This window comes from Uranotaenia lowii, unplaced genomic scaffold (genome assembly GCF_029784155.1).
Source record: "Uranotaenia lowii strain MFRU-FL unplaced genomic scaffold, ASM2978415v1 HiC_scaffold_13, whole genome shotgun sequence".
Lineage (NCBI taxonomy): Eukaryota > Metazoa > Arthropoda > Insecta > Diptera > Culicidae > Uranotaenia > Uranotaenia lowii.
In genome coordinates, this window is record NW_026597299.1 from 224,851 (window position 1) to 243,208 (window position 18,358).

Below are 18,358 nucleotides of genomic sequence, written 5' to 3' on the forward strand. Positions count from 1 at the left end.
CAAGCAGAGAAGGATCGATTACTCCTAGCAGAACAAGCCGAAAAAGATCGCTTCTATCTGGCGGAAAAGCACCAACTACAATTGGAATTGCTGGGCGAAGAATCTCAGGCAGGAAGCGAACGTAGTTTCGAGTCACGGGAGTGTGGTAGATAGATTCTAGGAAATGGTAACAGTGAACGAACTTAACATTCTTGGTACGCAAAATATGTGTATGCTTTTAACGACACATACTTTGATAGCAGATAAACGTTTAAAATAAACTGTGGTAATGAAACACACTGTGTTGATAGAGCGTGACATTCAATGCATGTAGTGGTGAGCTAGAAGAATTTTTAAAAACAATCACTACTACATTAATAAAAGAGGATGGAAGAAGTTTTGGGGGGAATTGGATGACGGTTGAATCTGGTGAGTCGGTCTTTCAACGAGATTTGGTCCGAAGTGATGTGTTTCCGCATCTGGAGATTCGAAAGAAAAATTTGGATTGCAGCTACGACAATGGCGTGGTCTTCGCTCCCGGAACAACATAACCTGAATGAGGATCAGATTTTGATAACATACAAAATGGTGAGTATGAAGTGAATCTAAAATAGGATAATTTGAGAACGATGACGGTGAACATAATTTTTAGCCATTTTTGTGGCGGTATCACTTTTCAGAAGAGTTTTTTTGAAAAGAATATGCTGTGTGTGATCGGGTGGCAGTACCTAGAAGCGCTAAATGAAAACTGTTGGGTGGCAGTACCCGAACAAAAAAAAAAGAATGATCATGGGTGACAGGACCCAAAAATGAAAATTAAAATGCAGGGTGGCAGTACCCATGCTGTAAAATATTGATAGGGTGGCAGGACCCAAAAGAAAAAAAACATTGTTGGGTGGCAGTACCCAGTCAAATGAAAAATGTTGTTAGGGTGGCAGTACCCTTAAAAAGAAAAAAAATCGCTGGGTGGCAGAGCCCAGGCAAATAATTAGAAGAGGGTGGCAGTACCCGGTAAAAAAATGTCAATGTTCGGTGGTAAGACGCAAAAATAAATGCATGATGATGGGGTGGCCCTAGACCCTAGAATGGAAATAGCTGAAAAAATATTCGAATGGTGTAAAAAAACAATTTTAATCTAACAATAAAATATAATTGAAAAATAACAGGGTGTCAGAGCTCGGTAGAAAAAATGATATTGTAAGTGTTAGTAGTCCGCCTGTTAAAAAAAAAGATGATGGGATGTCAGTACCCAAGAAGGAAAATTGAAGTGGTTGGGTGGTAGCATCCACAAAAAAAACGAAAGGGTGGTACGACCCTATTAAAAGAAAAAGAAATTTATGCTAAAGTAACATGACTGAAAAAAAAATTTCTGGGTAGCAGAAATTGAAACAAAAACCGTATTGAAATTCTCTGTGAAAAAAGCTGGTGAAGCCCATATGGAAAAAATGTGTGAGGGAAAAAATAAATGAAAAATTGTATGATGACCTTATATGTGACAAATAAGTGGATCATGCTGTGTTAAAAAAACATTAATGCCTAATTCTAAACATATACAAATTACCACTAATAGTCAAAAAAAAATTAATTAAAATTTGTTTTCTAAACACCTTTTAACTCAAACTTAATTTTCTGTTAAGCATAGAACGCAAAATAAAATTGGTATTGGGATATAATCGAACTGATTAAGCTAATAAAATCTATCAAGAAAAAAACATGAAACAATTTTCTTGTGTTAAAGTATATTTAAAAAAAAGGAAAAAAATAGTTAAAAATGAAATTTTGGGATCAATATTAAGTGCGATAATATTTTGAATAAGGAAACACTGAAGAACGATGATTGAATTTTGCAATGAATTATTTAAAAAAAGCATTTTCGAGGGACGAAAATTACCAAGTACGAGATAATCCGGTCAGAAACATTTGATCCGTTTATGAAGTGCTTTATTATAGTTCCATTAATAAGAAGAAGCTTAATGTTCAATGAAATTTTATAAGACTGATGATTTATATTTTTAAGCAGTCCTTGAATGGTGATTAAAAAAAACGTTATCGATAAATATTATTTAAAAATTAAGTATGTGGGAATAATTCTCTTACAAATAGATGAAAACCCTTACACCCACTGCCCATTGAACATCGTTGACAGAAATAAAATCATGTCATAAGGATGCTTGTTCTACCCACTTTGAAACTATTCTTGTTTACCACTTTATGAAATTTAAGAGTAGAGTAGTAGGCGAATGTGGTAGATAGATTCTAGGAAATGGTAACAGTGAACGAACTTAACATTCTTGGTACGCAAAATATGTGTATGCTTTTAACGACACATACTTTGATAGCAGATAAACGTTTAAAATAAACTGTGGTAATGAAACACACTGTGTTGATAGAGCGTGACATTCAATGCATGTAGTGGTGAGCTAGAAGAATTTTTAAAAACAATCACTACTACATTAATAAAAGAGGATGGAAGAAGTTTTGGGGGGAATTGGATGACGGTTGAATCTGGTGAGTCAGTCTTTCAACGAGATTTGGTCCGAAGTGATGTGTTTCCGCATCTGGAGATTCGAAAGAAAAATTTGGATTGCAGCTACGACAGGGAGCAGCTGACCGAAAAGTGGATCCAAAGTCAGGACATCGGTAATGAAAACCTGTTGGCTTCATCCACTCCTGTAGCGGCCCCGGTACATACTGGTGCGGTGCCGAAAATCTTACAGCTGCCAGCGATAGAGGAGGAATATTGTAGACCGGAAGATTCACGAATAGTCCAAGGAAGGCGACCAGAGGCAGCAACTAACAAGAAAGGCAGCATAGGTTACGCTAAACTTCCCCCAGCAGTACTGGGCACAAGGGAGTCTAGTTTTTCCCGGAATTGTTGGCCAAATTCTGATGTTCAGCGTCGATCGTCGCATCCATTCAGTATGACAGTGGATCAAAATCCCCAGCCGAGATTTTCTTATGCAGAACTATCAGAGCCGGTAGATGTTTCCGGAGGTTCGTGGTGTCGAGAAAATAATCCCCCTCCAAATTCTCCACCTCTGCTCAACAATCAACTCGTTCAGCAGCAGCCTGTACTGCTCAATGCCCAGCAACTCGCAGCAAGGCACGTCGTATCCCGGGATTTACCCAGATTTTCGGGTGATCCATTAGAATGGCCGGTGTTCCTTAGCACTTTCGAATCGACCACGGCCATGTGCGGAATTCAACCAGACGAGAACCTGGTTCGCCTTCAAAAGTGCCTGGTAGGAAGTGCGAGAGAAAAAGTTCTGAACCTGCTCACAATTCCATCAGCGGTTCCAGAAATTATTGCTACCCTCAGGGAAGAGTGTGGCCGACCCGATCAATTGATACATTGTATGCTGTCTAAAATTCGCCGTGGCAGTCTGCCAAATGCAAACAAATTGGAAACTCTCGTTAGTTTCGGACGCGAAGTGAGGAATTTGGTGACGTACATTGAAGCCGCTCGTTTACAGTCCCACCTGACTAATCCGGAGCTCCTTTCCGAACTGGTGTTTAAATTGCCTCCAAGTTTACGCCTTGAGTGGGGAAAACTCCTAGAAAACGTTCCGGAGCCGTCGCTAAGGGATTTCTGCAATTATGTGTCATCGCTCAGAACCGCTGCATGCAAAGTCACTCCACCAGCTGACCTCGCAATGGATGGTCAAATTCGAAGAGGAACCCGCAAAGAAAAAGAAACAGGCTTTCTCAATACTCATCAGGAGGTTTTCTCGAAAACGGAGAACACTTTGCCGAAGCAGAAAGGAGATCCCAGACCCTGTTTAGCGTGCGATAGGAAGGGCCACAGGGTCCGCGACTGCGAGAGATTCAAGAAATCTTCGTTGGACGATCGTCTGAAAGTAGTGCAGGAGAAACAACTGTGTCGACGATGCTTGGCACCACACGGCAAGTGGCCGTGTCGAACGAGACAACCCTGCGGTGTGGACGGTTGTCAGGAAATGCACCATATGTTGCTCCATTGTAAGCCATCGCCATCCACCTCGTATGGTGCATCCGGAATTGTAACAACACATCGACACAAACAAAATTCCACGCTTTTCAAAATCATACCGGTTATGCTACATGGGAACGGCAAGTCTTTATTGGTCCACGCATTTCTCGATGATGGGTCCGACTTGACTCTCATCGAAAGCAAAGTCGCCGATGAACTGGGCCTAGACGGAGTAGAAAGACCTCTATGCATAGAGTGGACAGGTAGCGTATCACGGAATGAAGATTCTTCTCGTGTCGTGCAGCTGACGATATCCAAGCCGAAAAGTGAAGAAAGACATGCCCTGACGAATGTGCGCACCGTTCCAGATTTGGGATTACCGAAGCAGCCGTTGAACTACGACCAATTGGCAAAAGATTTCCCCCATCTTCGTGGTTTACCGATTTGCAGCTATACCGATGTTACTCCCAAAATATTGATTGGAGTCGACCATGCAAGACTGAAGTTAACGCTGAAAAGAAGAGAGAGAAGTGCTGGTGAACCCGTGGCAACCAAGACGAGATTAGGCTGGGTTATTTTCGGTGGACAGAGTGCTACGAATAATCTCGCCCGAACCATGGTCCACACCTGCAAGTGCAGCAAAGACGACGAATTACACGATCTTGTCAGAGAGTATCTAGCAGCCGAAAGTATGGGCATTGCCGAACATGCTCCGCCAGAAACCAGCGAAGATCAACGTGCCCGAAGAGTCTTGCAAGAAACTACAAAGCGCACTCCGTCCGGGAAATACGAAACTGGTCTCCTCTGGAAATTCGACGATGTGAGTTTCCCACTCAGTTACTCGATGGCCGAACGTCGCTTACAATGCCTGGAGAGACGTCTTTCAAATGATCCAGCATTGAAGGAAAACGTGAATCAACAGATCGAAGAATACCAGAAACTTGGCTACGCACATAAGGCAACCGAAAATGAACTCCGAGAACGGGATCCGAACAAGGTGTGGTACTTGCCCATTGGTGTCGTCCAGAACCCCAGAAAGCCTGGCAAAGTCAGGGTCGTCTGGGACGCCGCTGCGTCAGTGAATGGAACATCACTCAATTCAATGCTCCTCAAGGGGCCTGACCTCCTGACGCCCTTGCTGAATGTTCTTTGCCGATTTCGTGAGAGGCAGTACGCAATTGCAGGTGACATCCGCCAGATGTTTCACCAGATTTTGATTCGTGGTGAAGACAAGCAATTCCAGCGTTTTTTGTGGCGTACCGATCCGAAAGCACCTCCTGATGTCTACATTATGGATGTGGCCACGTTTGGAGCGACGTGTTCTCCCTGTTCCGCTCAATATGCGAAGAATCTGAACGCCTCCGAACATCGTGACCGTTATCCAGAAGCAGCAGCCGCCATCGTAGAAGGCACGTATGTCGACGACTTTCTCGATAGCAGAGATTCAGCGAGAGAAGCTGTCGAAATTGCGCAAGGAGTGGTCACAATAAACGGTGCAGCTGGCTTCCAAATCCCGACGTGGCAATCGAATTCCATCGAAGTTCTTCGAGAGATCAGCAACGAAAGCGAAAACTCCACGAAACGTTTTTCTGTGGATAGAATGACAGCAACGGATCGAGTTCTTGGGATGGTTTGGCGGCCAAGCCCAGACGTCTTCGTATTTGAAAATGTATTTCGTGATGATCTTCAGACACTGCTAACCGGACACATCATTCCCACCAAACGTCAAGTTCTTCAGGTGGTAATGAGCCTTTTCGACCCCCTGGGAATAATCGCAGCCTTCACCATCCACGGAAAAATCCTCATGCAGGATATATGGAGGTCAGGTGTGAATTGGGACGAGTCTATCCGGTTGACGGATTTCGAAAACTGGAAGCGCTGGATAGGAGTGCTTCCCGACTTAGCGAAGGTGACGATTCCAAGATGTTATTTCCCGAACTACGATCCTATTAGCTATGATTCTCTGCAACTGCACATCTTCACAGATGCAAGCGAGACAGCTTACGCTTGTGTGGCATTTTTTAGAATCGTCGATCGAGGATCCCCGAGATGCTGTCTAGTAGCTTCGAAGGCGAAAGTTACCTCACTTCGACCACAGTCGATTCCTCGGAACGAGTTGAATGGTGCAGTCATTTGAGCGCGACTAATGGAGTCCAATGTAGACAGTCACCGGTTGAAGATATGCAAGCGATATTTTTGGACCGATTCATCCGTAGTGATTTCGTGGCTTCATGCCGACCCACGAAAGTACCGGCAGTATGTAGGATTCAGAGTTGGTGAAATCTTATCGAAAACTCAAGTCGACGAGTGGCGCTGGATAGCGTCAAAGCTGAACGTTGCGGATGCTGCGACAAAGTGGGGCAGTGGTCCCAATCTCGATCCGGACAACCAGTGGTTCAAAGGGCCCGAATTTTTATACCTACCAGAATCCGAATGGCCGTCACGTAAGTTGAATCTGCCGGAACCAACCGAAGAGGTTAAGAAGGTATGTGTGCATCGAGAAATAGATCAACCCCTTATCCCATACACTACCTTCTCACAATTCGACAAGCTCGTCAAGCACATAGCCTATTTGTTTCATTTTTACCATCGCTGTCGAACCAAAAATAGAACTGAGAGTACCATACTATCTGTATCGCTCGAGCAAAAGGATTTCGAGTCAGCTGAGGTTTCCTTGTGGAAAATGGTTCAAGAACAAGAATTCGGCGATGAACTCATGATTTTGCGAAAGAACATGTATCTTCCTTTTGAGAAGCGCAAACGATTGTTGAGATCAAGTCCTATTTTAAAACTCAACCCGATCCTAGACCCAGAAGGTATTTTGAGAGCCGAAAGCAGAATTGGTTCGGACGCGCTCTACTATCCGTACAACTTTCGTAATCCGATAATTTTGCCGAAGAGCCACCATGTTACGGAGCTACTTCTGATGAAGTATCATCAACGCTTCGGACATGCCAATTCACAAACAGTCCTGAATGAAATACAACAAAAGTTCTATGTGCAAAACCTTCGTACTCTTGTGAAATCCGTGGTCAGAAAATGTATGTGGTGCAGAGTTTATCGGGCCAAGCCAGCCAGCTGTACCAAAAATGGCCCCGCTACCTCACCCCCGAATTCGTCCATATGTACGGCCTTTTACGTTCACCGGGGTCGATTACTTCGGACCCTTAGTAGTCAAGCGTGGTCGTAGTAATGTCAAACGTTGGGTGTGTCTGTTCACGTGCTTGACAGTACGCGCCATCCATTTAGAAGTCGCTCACTCATTGTCAACCGAATCGTGCATCCGAGCCATTCGTCGCTTCGTCGCCAAGAGAGGACCGCCACAGCATATCTTTAGCGACAATGGCACGAATTTTCGAGGTGCTGCCAACGAGCTCGCAATGCAGATGAAAGCCATCAATAAGGAGGCCGCCAGAACGTTCACCAACGCAGAAACCGAGTGGCACTTCAACCCGCCTTCCACCCCCCACATGGGTGGGGTGTGGGAAAGAAAAGTCCGTTCAGTGAAGGATGCCTTTAAGGTAGTTGCACCACGGAATCGATTAGACGACGAAGAACTCTTAACGTTTCTGGCTGAGGTCGAGATCATCGTCAATTCGCATCCTCTTACATTTGTGCCACTGGACTCTCCGAATGATCCTGTACTTACTCCTAATTGTTTCCTGCTTATGACATCGAGTGGTTCCTGTGCACCGAAGGTGGAAATTGGTTCGACGAGTAACCTGAAAGCTAATTGGAGAACGATGGAAGAAATTTTAAATCAATTTTGGAAACGCTGGATCGAGGGCTATCTACCAACAATAGCAAGGCGGACCAAATGGTACCATGATGTTCGACCGTTGCAGGAAGGAGACCTTGTTGTAATCGTGGACGAGACCGTGAGGAACGGATGGTTACGAGGGCGTGTAAGCCGTTCTTATCCAGGATCTGATGGGCAAGTTAGGAGAGTAGACGTAGAAACTAGCTCAGGTGTATTACAGCGAGGAGTTGCCAAGGTAGCACTGTTAGATCTAGATGTGACAGGTAAAACCTACTAGCGTAAGGTGTTACGGGCGGGGGTGTTGCGTGGGATTATAGCCCACAGATTGGGTTTCCAGTTTGAGCGTGTAGGAAAAAAGCGGTAAACGTCAGACGAAAAATAACGTATTTTTATTGGATTTCGGGATCTCGTCACAACGTGTTTTGCAAACGTTTACTAAGTTCCAAGTGCTTTAGCTTTTCGCGAATTTGTAGTGGATAATATTAGGTTTCTGATATCTCCAAGTAAGTTTAAGCTTTTTATATAATCGCCTTCAGTACTAATTGAAAGGTTTTCCTAAATCTAGCGATTTGTCGCTCGAAGTTGACGAAGAGCGTTCTCGTTGAACATTCCGGTTTCTAGGGCCAATTACACTGTGATTCAGCTCAAGTTGCCCCGTTTCCATGTAAGTTTTTTTCTGTATAGAATTGGAATATTTGTTAATCTAAACATCTTATCAGACGCTAGGCAATCTGTATCCGGAACGCCGGAACGTAGCACTCGAGTACAGACGAGTTAAGAAAGGGAACTATTTGTAAGTAACCGAATTTGTTTTTGTTGTACCTCAATTTTAAATAAATTGCCTTTGCAGTTGAGTCGAGGACGGACTACAGAAAAACCCAAACAGGCCTTTAGAAGCGTTTTTCGGCCATTCTGAGCTTAATTTGGGATCACAACTTTAAAATGCGATTTCTGGCCTTTAGAAGCGTTTTTCGGCCATTCTGAGCTTAATTTGGAATCACAACTAAAATGCGATTTCTGGCCTTTAGAAGCGTTTTTCGGCCATTCTGAGCTTAATTTGGAATCACAACTTTAAAATGCGATTTCTGGCCTTTAGAAGCGTTTTTCAGCGATTCTGAGCTTAATTTGGGATCACAACTTTAAAATGCGATTTCTGGCCTTTAGCAGCGTTTTTCGGCCATTCTGAGCTTAATTTGGGATCACAACTTTAAAATGCGATTTCTGGCCTTTAGCAGCGTTTTTCGGCCATTCTGAGCTTAATTTGGGATCACAACTTTAAAATGCGATTTCTGGCCTTTAGAAGCGTTTTTCGGCCATTCTGAGCTTAATTTGGGATCACAACTTTAAAATGCGATTTCTGGCCTTTAGAAGCGTTTTTCGGTCATTCTGAGCTTAATTTGGGATCACAACTTTAAAATGCGATTTCTGGCCTTTAGAAGCGTTTTTCGGCCATTCTGAGCTTAATTTGGAATCACAACTTTAAAATGCGATTTCTGGCCTTTAGAAGCGTTTTTCAGCGATTCTGAGCTTAATTTGGGATCACAACTTTAAAATGCGATTTCTGGCCTTTAGAAGCGTTTTTCGGCCATTCTGAGCTTAATTTGGGATCACAACTTTAAAATGCGATTTCTGGCCTTTAGAAGCGTTTTTCAGCGATTCTGAGCTTAATTTGGGATCACAACTTTAAAATGCGATTTCTGGCCTTTAGAAGCGTTTTTCGGCCATTCTAAGCTTAATTTGGGATCACAACTTTAAAATGCGATTTCTGGCCTTTAGAAGCGTTTTTCGGCCATTCTAAGCTTAATTTGGGATCACAACTTTAAAATGCGATTTCTGGCCTTTAGAAGCGTTTTTCGGCCATTCTGAGCTTAATTTGGGATCACAACTTTAAAATGCGATTTCTGGCCTTTAGAAGCGTTTTTCTGCCATTCTAAGCTTAATTTGGGATCACAACTTTAAAATGCGATTTCTGGCCTTTAGAAGCGTTTTTCGGCCATTCTGAGCTTAATTTGGGATCACAACTTTAAAATGCGATTTCTGGCCTTTAGAAGCGTTTTTCGGTCATTCTGAGCTTAATTTGGGATCACAACTTTAAAATGCGATTTCTGGCCTTTAGAAGCGTTTTTCGGCCGTTCTGAGCTTAATTTGGGATCACAACTTTAAAATGCGATTTCTGGCCTTTAGAAGCGTTTTTCAGCGATTCTGAGCTTAATTTGGGATCACAACTTTAAAATGCGATTTCTGGCCTTTAGAAGCGTTTTTCGGCGATTCTGAGCTTAATTTGAGATCACAACTTTAAAATGCGGTTTCTGGCCTTTAGAAGCGTTTTTCGGCCATTCTGAGCTTAATTTGGGATCACAACTTTAAAATGCGATTTCTGGCCTTTAGAAGCGTTTTTCGGCCATTCTGAGCTTAATTTGGGATCACAACTTTAAAATGCGATTTCTGGCCTTTAGAAGCGTTTTTCGGCCATTCTGAGCCTAATTTGGGATCACAACTTTAAAATGCGATTTCTGGCCTTTAGAAGCGTTTTTCGGCCATTCTGAGCCTCATTTGGGATCACAACTTTAAAATGCGATTTCTGGCCTTTAGAAGCGTTTTTCGGCCATTCTGAGCTTAATTTGGGATCACAACTTTAAAATGCGATTTCTGGCCTTTAGAAGCGTTTTTCGGCCATTCTGAGCCTAATTTGGGATCACAACTTTAAAATGCGATTTCTGTCCTTTAGAAGCGTTTTTCGGCCATTCTGAGCTTAATTTGGGATCACAACTTTAAAATGCGATTTCTGGCCTTTAGAAGCGTTTTTCGGCCATTCTGAGCTTAATTTGGGATCACAACTTTAAAATGCGATTTCTGGCCTTTAGAAGCGTTTTTCGGCCATTCTGAGCTTAATTTGGGATCACAACTTTAAAATGCGATTTCTGGCCTTTAGAAGCGTTTTTCGGCCATTCTGAGCTTAATTTGGGATCACAACTTTAAAATGCGATTTCTGGCCTTTAGAAGCGTTTTTCGGCCATTCTGAGCTTAATTTGGGATCACAACTTTAAAATGCGATTTCTGGCCTTTAGAAGCGTTTTTCGGCCATTCTGAGCTTAATTTGGGATCACAACTTTAAAATGCGATTTCTGGCCTTTAGAAGCGTTTTTTCGGCCATTCTGAGCTTAATTTGGGATCACAACTTTAAAATGCGATTTCTGACCTTTAGAAGCGTTTTTCGGCCATTCTGAGCTTAATTTGGGATCACAACTTTAAAATGCGATTTCTGGCCTTTAGAAGCGTTTTTCGGCCATTCTGAGCTTAATTTGGGATCACAACTTTAAAATGCGATTTCTGGCCTTTAGAAGCGTTTTTCGGCCATTCTGAACTTAATTTGGGATCACAACTTTAAAATGCGATTTCTGGCCTTTAGAAGCGTTTTTCGGCCATTCTGAGCTTAATTTGGAATCACAACTTTAAAATGCGATTTCTGTCCTTTAGAAGCGTTTTTCGGCGATTCTGAGTTTAATTTGGGATCACAACTTTAAAATGCGATTTCTGGCCTTTAGAAGCGTTTTTCGGCCATTCTGAGCTTAATTTGGGATCACAACTTTAAAATGCGATTTCTGGCCTTTAGAAGCGTTTTTCGGCCATTCTGAGCTTAATTTGGGATCACAACTTTAAAATGCGATTTCTGGCCTTTAGAAGCGTTTTTCGGCCATTCTGAGCTTAATTTGGGATCACAACTTTAAAATGCGATTTCTGGCCTTTAGAAGCGTTTTTCGGCCATTCTGAGCTTAATTTGGGATCACAACTTTAAAATGCGATTTCTGGCCTTTAGAAGCGTTTTTCGGCCATTCTGAGCTTAATTTGGGATCACAACTTTAAAATGCGATTTCTGGCCTTTAGAAGCGTTTTTCGGCCATTCTGAGCTTAATTTGGGATCACAACTTTAAAATGCGATTTCTGGCCTTTAGAAGCGTTTTTCGGCCATTCTGAGCTTAATTTGGGATCACAACTTTAAAATGCGATTTCTGGCCTTTAGAAGCGTTTTTTCGGCCATTCTGAGCTTAATTTGGGATCACAACTTTAAAATGCGATTTCTGGCCTTTAGAAGCGTTTTTCGGCCATTCTGAGCTTAATTTGGGATCACAACTTTAAAATGCGATTTCTGGCCTTTAGAAGCGTTTTTCGGCCATTCTGAGCTTAATTTGGGATCACAACTTTAAAATGCGATTTCTGGCCTTTAGAAGCGTTTTTTCGGCCATTCTGAGCTTAATTTGGGATCACAACTTTAAAATGCGATTTCTGGCCTTTAGAAGCGTTTTTCGGCCATTCTGAGCTTAATTTGGGATCACAACTTTAAAATGCGATTTCTGGCCTTTAGAAGCGTTTTTCGGCCATTCTGAGCTTAATTTGGGATCACAACTTTAAAATGCGATTTCTGGCCTTTAGAAGCGTTTTTCGGCCATTCTGAGCTTAATTTGGGATCACAACTTTAAAATGCGATTTCTGGCCTTTAGAAGCGTTTTTCGGCCATTCTGAGCTTAATTTGGGATCACAACTTTAAAATGCGATTTCTGGCCTTTAGAAGCGTTTTTCGGCCATTCTGAGCTTAATTTGGGATCACAACTTTAAAATGCGATTTCTGACCTTTAGAAGCGTTTTTCGGCCATTCTGAGCTTAATTTGGGATCACAACTTTAAAATGCGATTTCTGGCCTTTAGAAGCGTTTTTCGGCCATTCTGAGCTTAATTTGGGATCACAACTTTAAAATGCGATTTCTGGCCTTTAGAAGCGTTTTTCGGCCATTCTGAACTTAATTTGGGATCACAACTTTAAAATGCGATTTCTGGCCTTTAGAAGCGTTTTTCGGCCATTCTGAGCTTAATTTGGAATCACAACTTTAAAATGCGATTTCTGTCCTTTAGAAGCGTTTTTCGGCGATTCTGAGTTTAATTTGGGATCACAACTTTAAAATGCGATTTCTGGCCTTTAGAAGCGTTTTTCGGCCATTCTGAGCTTAATTTGGGATCACAACTTTAAAATGCGATTTCTGGCCTTTAGAAGCGTTTTTCGGCCATTCTGAGCTTAATTTGGGATCACAACTTTAAAATGCGATTTCTGTCCTTTAGAAGCGTTTTTCGGCGATTCTGAGTTTAATTTGGAATCACAACTTTAAAATGCGATTTCTGTCCTTTAGAAGCGTTTTTCGGCGATTCTGAGTTTAATTTGGGATCACAACTTTAAAATGCGATTTCTGGCCTTTAGAAGCGTTTTTCGGCCATTCTGAGCTTAATTTGGGATCACAACTTTAAAATGCGATTTCTGGCCTTTAGAAGCGTTTTTCGGCCATTCTGAGCTTAATTTGGGATCACAACTTTAAAATGCGATTTCTGGCCTTTAGAAGCGTTTTTCGGCAATTCTGAGCTTAATTTGGGATCACAACTTTAAAATGCGATTTCTGGCCTTTAGAAGCGTTTTTCGGCCATTCTGAGCTTAATTTGGAATCACAACTTTAAAATGCGATTTCTGGCCTTTAGAAGCGTTTTTCGGCCATTCTGAGCTTAATTTGGGATCACAACTTTAAAATGCGATTTCTGGCCTTTAGAAGCGTTTTTCGGCCATTCTGAGCTTAATTTGGGATCACAACTTTAAAATGCGATTTCTGGCCTTTAGAAGCGTTTTTCGGCCATTCTGAGCTTAATTTGGGATCACAACTTTAAAATGCGATTTCTGTCCTTTAGAAGCGTTTTTCGGCGATTCTGAGTTTAATTTGGGATCACAACTTTAAAATGCGATTTCTGGCCTTTAGAAGCGTTTTTCGGCCATTCTGAGCTTAATTTGGGATCACAACTTTAAAATGCGATTTCTGGCCTTTAGAAGCGTTTTTCGGCCATTCTGAGCTTAATTTGGGATCACAACTTTAAATGCGATTTCTGGCCTTTAGAAGCGTTTTTCGGCCATTCTGAGCCTAATTTGGGATCACAACTTTAAAATGCGATTTCTGGCCTTTAGAAGCGTTTTTCGGCATTCTGAGCTTAATTTGGAATCACAACTTTAAAATGCGATTTCTGGCCTTTAGAAGCGTTTTTCGGCCATTCTGAGCTTAATTTGGGATCACAACTTTAAAATGCGATTTCTGGCCTTTAGAAGCGTTTTTCGGCGATTCTGAGTTTAATTTGGGATCACAACTTTAAATGCGATTTCTGGCCTTTAGAAGCGTTTTTCGGCCATTCTGAGCTTAATTTGGGATCACAACTTTAAAATGCGATTTCTGGCCTTTAGAAGCGTTTTTCGGCCATTCTGAGCTTAATTTGGGATCACAACTTTAAAATGCGATTTCTGGCCTTTAGAAGCGTTTTTCGGCCATTCTGAGCTTAATTTGGGATCACAACTTTAAAATGCGATTTCTGTCCTTTAGAAGCGTTTTCGGCGATTCTGAGTTTAATTTGGGATCACAACTTTAAAATGCGATTTCTGGCCTTTAGAAGCGTTTTTCGGCCATTCTGAGCTTAATTTGGGATCACAACTTTAAAATGCGATTTCTGGCCTTTAGAAGCGTTTTTCGGCCATTCTGAGCTTAATTTGGGATCACAACTTTAAAATGCGATTTCTGGCCTTTAGAAGCGTTTTTCGGCCATTCTGAGCTTAATTTGGGATCACAACTTTAAAATGCGATTTCTGGCCTTTAGAAGCGTTTTTCGGCCATTCTGAGCTTAATTTGGGATCACAACTTTAAAATGCGATTTCTGGCCTTTAGAAGCGTTTTTCGGCCATTCTGAGCTTAATTTGGGATCACAACTTTAAAATGCGATTTCTGGCCTTTAGAAGCGTGTTTCGGCCATTCTGAGCTTAATTTGGAATCACAACTTTAAAATGCGATTTCTGGCCTTTAGAAGCGTTTTTCGGCCATTCTGAGCTTAATTTGGGATCACAACTTTAAAATGAAATTTCTGGCCTTTAGAAGCGTTTTTCGGCCATTCTGAGCTTAATTGGGGATCACAACTTTAAAATGCGATTTCTGGCCTTTAGAAGCGTTTTTCGGCCATTCTGAGCTTAATTTGGGATCACAACTTAAAATGCGATTTCTGGCCCTTTAGAAGCGTTTTTCGGCCATTCTGAGCTTAATTTGGGATCACAACTTTAAAATGCGATTTCTGGCCTTTAGAAGCGTTTTTCGGCCATTCTGAGCTTAATTTGGGATCACAACTTTAAAATGCGATTTCTGGCCTTTAGAAGCGTTTTTCGGCCATTCTGAGCTTAATTTGGGATCACAACTTTAAAATGCGATTTCTGGCCTTTAGAAGCGTTTTTCGGCCATTCTGAGCCTAATTTGGGATCACAACTTTAAAATGCGATTTCTGGCCTTTAGAAGCGTTTTTCGGCCATTCTGAGCTTAATTTGGGATCACAACTTTAAAATGCGATTTCTGGCCTTTAGAAGCGTTTTTCGGCCATTCTGAGCTTAATTTGGGATCACAACTTTAAAATGCGATTTCTGGCCTTTAGAAGCGTTTTTCGGCCATTCTGAGCTTAATTTGGGATCACAACTTTAAAATGCGATTTCTGGCCTTTAGAAGCGTTTTTCGGCCATTCTGAGCTTAATTTGGGATCACAACTTTAAAATGCGATTTCTGGCCTTTAGAAGCGTTTTTCGGCCATTCTGAGCTTAATTTGGGATCACAACTTTAAAATGCGATTTCTGGCCTTTAGAAGCGTTTTTCGGCCATTCTGAGCCTAATTTGGGATCACAACTTTAAAATGCGATTTCTGGCCTTTAGAAGCGTTTTTCGGCCATTCTGAGCTTAATTTGGGATCACAACTTTAAAATGCGATTTCTGGCCTTTAGAAGCGTGTTTCGGCCATTCTGAGCTTAATTTGGAATCACAACTTTAAAATGCGATTTCTGGCCTTTAGAAGCGTTTTTCGGCCATTCTGAGCTTAATTTGGGATCACAACTTTAAAATGCGATTTCTGGCCTTTAGAAGCGTTTTTCGGCCATTCTGAGCTTAATTTGGGATCACAACTTTAAAATGCGATTTCTGGCCTTTAGAAGCGTTTTTCGGCCATTCTGAGCTTAATTTGGGATCACAACTTTAAAATGCGATTTCTGGCCTTTAGAAGCGTTTTTCGGCCATTCTGAGCTTAATTTGGGATCACAACTTTAAAATGCGATTTCTGGCCTTTAGAAGCGTTTTTCGGCCATTCTGAGCTTAATTTGGGATCACAACTTTAAAATGCGATTTCTGGCCTTTAGAAGCGTTTTTCGGCCATTCTGAGCTTAATTTGGGATCACAACTTTAAAATGCGATTTCTGGCCTTTAGAAGCGTTTTTCGGCCATTCTGAGCTTAATTTGGGATCACAACTTTAAAATGCGATTTCTGGCCTTTAGAAGCGTTTTTCGGCCATTCTGAGCTTAATTTGGGATCACAACTTTAAAATGCGATTTCTGGCCTTTAGAAGCGTTTTTCGGCCATTCTGAGCTTAATTTGGGATCACAACTTTAAAATGCGATTTCTGGCCTTTAGAAGCGTTTTTCGGCCATTCTGAGTTTAATTTGGGATCACAACTTTAAAATGCGATTTCTGGCCTTTAGAAGCGTTTTTCGGCCATTCTGAGCTTAATTTGGGATCACAACTTTAAAATGCGATTTCTGGCCTTTAGAAGCGTGTTTCGGCCATTCTGAGCTTAATTTGGGATCACAACTTTAAAATGCGATTTCTGGCCTTTAGAAGCGTGTTTCGGCCATTCTGAGCTTAATTTGGAATCACAACTTTAAAATGCGATTTCTGGCCTTTAGAAGCGTTTTTCGGCCATTCTGAGCTTAATTTGGGATCACAACTTTAAAATGCGATTTCTGGCCTTTAGAAGCGTTTTTCGGCCATTCTGAGCTTAATTTGGGGTCACAACATTAAAATGCGATTTCTGGCCTTTAGAAGCGTTTTTCGGCCATTCTGAGCTTAATTTGGGATCACAACTTTAAAATGCGATTTCTGGCCTTTAGAAGCGTTTTTCGGCCATTCTGAGCTTAATTTGGGATCACAACTTTAAAATGCGATTTCTGGCCTTTAGAAGCGTTTTTCGGCCATTCTGAGCTTAATTTGGAATCACAACTTTAAAATGCGATTTCTGGCCTTTAGAAGCGTTTTCGGCCATTCTGAGCTTAATTTGGGATCACAACTTTAAAATGCGATTTCTGCCTTTAGAAGCGTTTTTTCGGCCATTCTGAGCCTAATTTGGATCACAACTTTAAAATGCGATTTCTGGCCTTTAGAAGCGTTTTTTCGGCCATTCTGAGTTTAATTTGGGATCACAACTTTAAAATGCGATTTCTGGCCTTTAGAAGCGTTTTCGGCCATTCTGAGCTTAATTTGGAATCACAACTTTAAATGCGATTTCTGGCCTTTAGAAGCGTTTTTCGGCCATCTGAGCCTAATTTGGGATCACAACTTTAAAATGGCGATTTCTGGCCTTTAGAAGCGTTTTTCGGCCATCTGAGCTTAATTTTGGGATCACAACTTTAAAATGCGATTTCTGGCCTTTAGAAGCGTTTTTCGGCCATTCTGAGCTTAATTTGGAATCACAACTTTAAAATGCGATTTCTGGCCTTTAGAAGCGTTTTTCGGCCATTCTGAGCTTAATTTGGATCACAACTTTAAAATGCGATTTCTGGCCTTTAGAAGCGTTTTTCGGCCATTCTGAGCCTAATTTGGATCACAACTTTAAATGCGATTTCTGGCCTTTAGAAGCGTTTTTCGGCCATTCTGAGCTTAATTTGGGATCACAACTTTAAAATGCGATTTCTGGCCTTTAGAAGCGTTTTTCGGCATTCTGAACTTAATTTGGAATCACAACTTTAAAATGCGATTTCTGGCCTTTAGAAGCGTTTTTCGGCCATTGGGATCACAACTTTAAAATGCGATTTCTGGCCTTTAGAAGCGTTTTTCGGCCATTCTGAGCTTAATTTGGGATCACAACTTTAAATGCGATTTCTGGCCTTTAGAAGCGTTTTTCGGCCATTCTGAGCTTAATTTGGGATCACAACTTTAAAATGTGTTTTCTGGCCTTTAGAAGCGTTTTTCGGCCATTCTGAGCTTAATTTGGGATCACAACTTTAAAATGCGATTTCTGGCCTTTAGAAGCGTTTTTCGGCCATTCTGAGCTTAATTTGGATCACAACTTAAAATGTGTTTTCTGGCCTTTAGAAGCGTTTTTCGGCCATTCTGAGCTTAATTTGGGATCACAACTTTAAAATGCGATTTCTGGCCTTTAGAAGCGTTTTTCGGCCATTCTGAGCTTAATTTGGGATCACAACTTTAAAATGCGATTTCTGGCCTTTAGAAGCGTTTTCGGCCATTCTGAGCTTAATTTGGAATCACAACTTTAAAATGCGATTTCTGGCCTTTAGAAGCGTTTTTCGGCCATTCTGAGCCTTAATTTGGGATCACAACTTTAAAATGCGATTTCTGGCCTTTAGAAGCGTTTTTCGGGCCATTCTGAGCTTAATTTGGGATCACAACTTTAAAATGCGATTTCTGGCCTTTAGAAGCGTTTTTCGGCCATTCTGAGCTTAATTTGGGGATCACAACTTTAAAATGCGATTTCTGGCCTTTAGAAGCGTTTTTCGGCCATTCCTGAGCTTAATTTGGGATCACAACTTTAAAAATGCGATTTCTGTCCTTTAGAAGCGT

The 18,358-nt window shown here is 41.5% G+C and overlaps 2 protein-coding genes across 2 annotated transcripts; both read left to right on the top strand.

Moving 5' to 3' along the window:
• Positions 1-2,471: 2,471 nt before the first annotated feature.
• LOC129759245 (uncharacterized) lies at positions 2,472-6,065 on the top strand. Its single transcript, XM_055756648.1, has one exon. It carries the CDS (start codon positions 2,472-2,474, stop codon positions 6,063-6,065), a length of 3,594 nt encoding a protein of 1,197 aa, XP_055612623.1.
• Positions 6,066-6,074: 9 nt separating this feature from the next.
• Positions 6,075-7,965, top strand: LOC129759246 (uncharacterized). The gene is made up of 2 exons (XM_055756649.1): positions 6,075-7,053; positions 7,100-7,965. Exons 1-2 carry the CDS (start codon positions 6,075-6,077, stop codon positions 7,963-7,965), a joined length of 1,845 nt encoding a protein of 614 aa, XP_055612624.1.
• Positions 7,966-18,358: the final 10,393 nt, after the last annotated feature.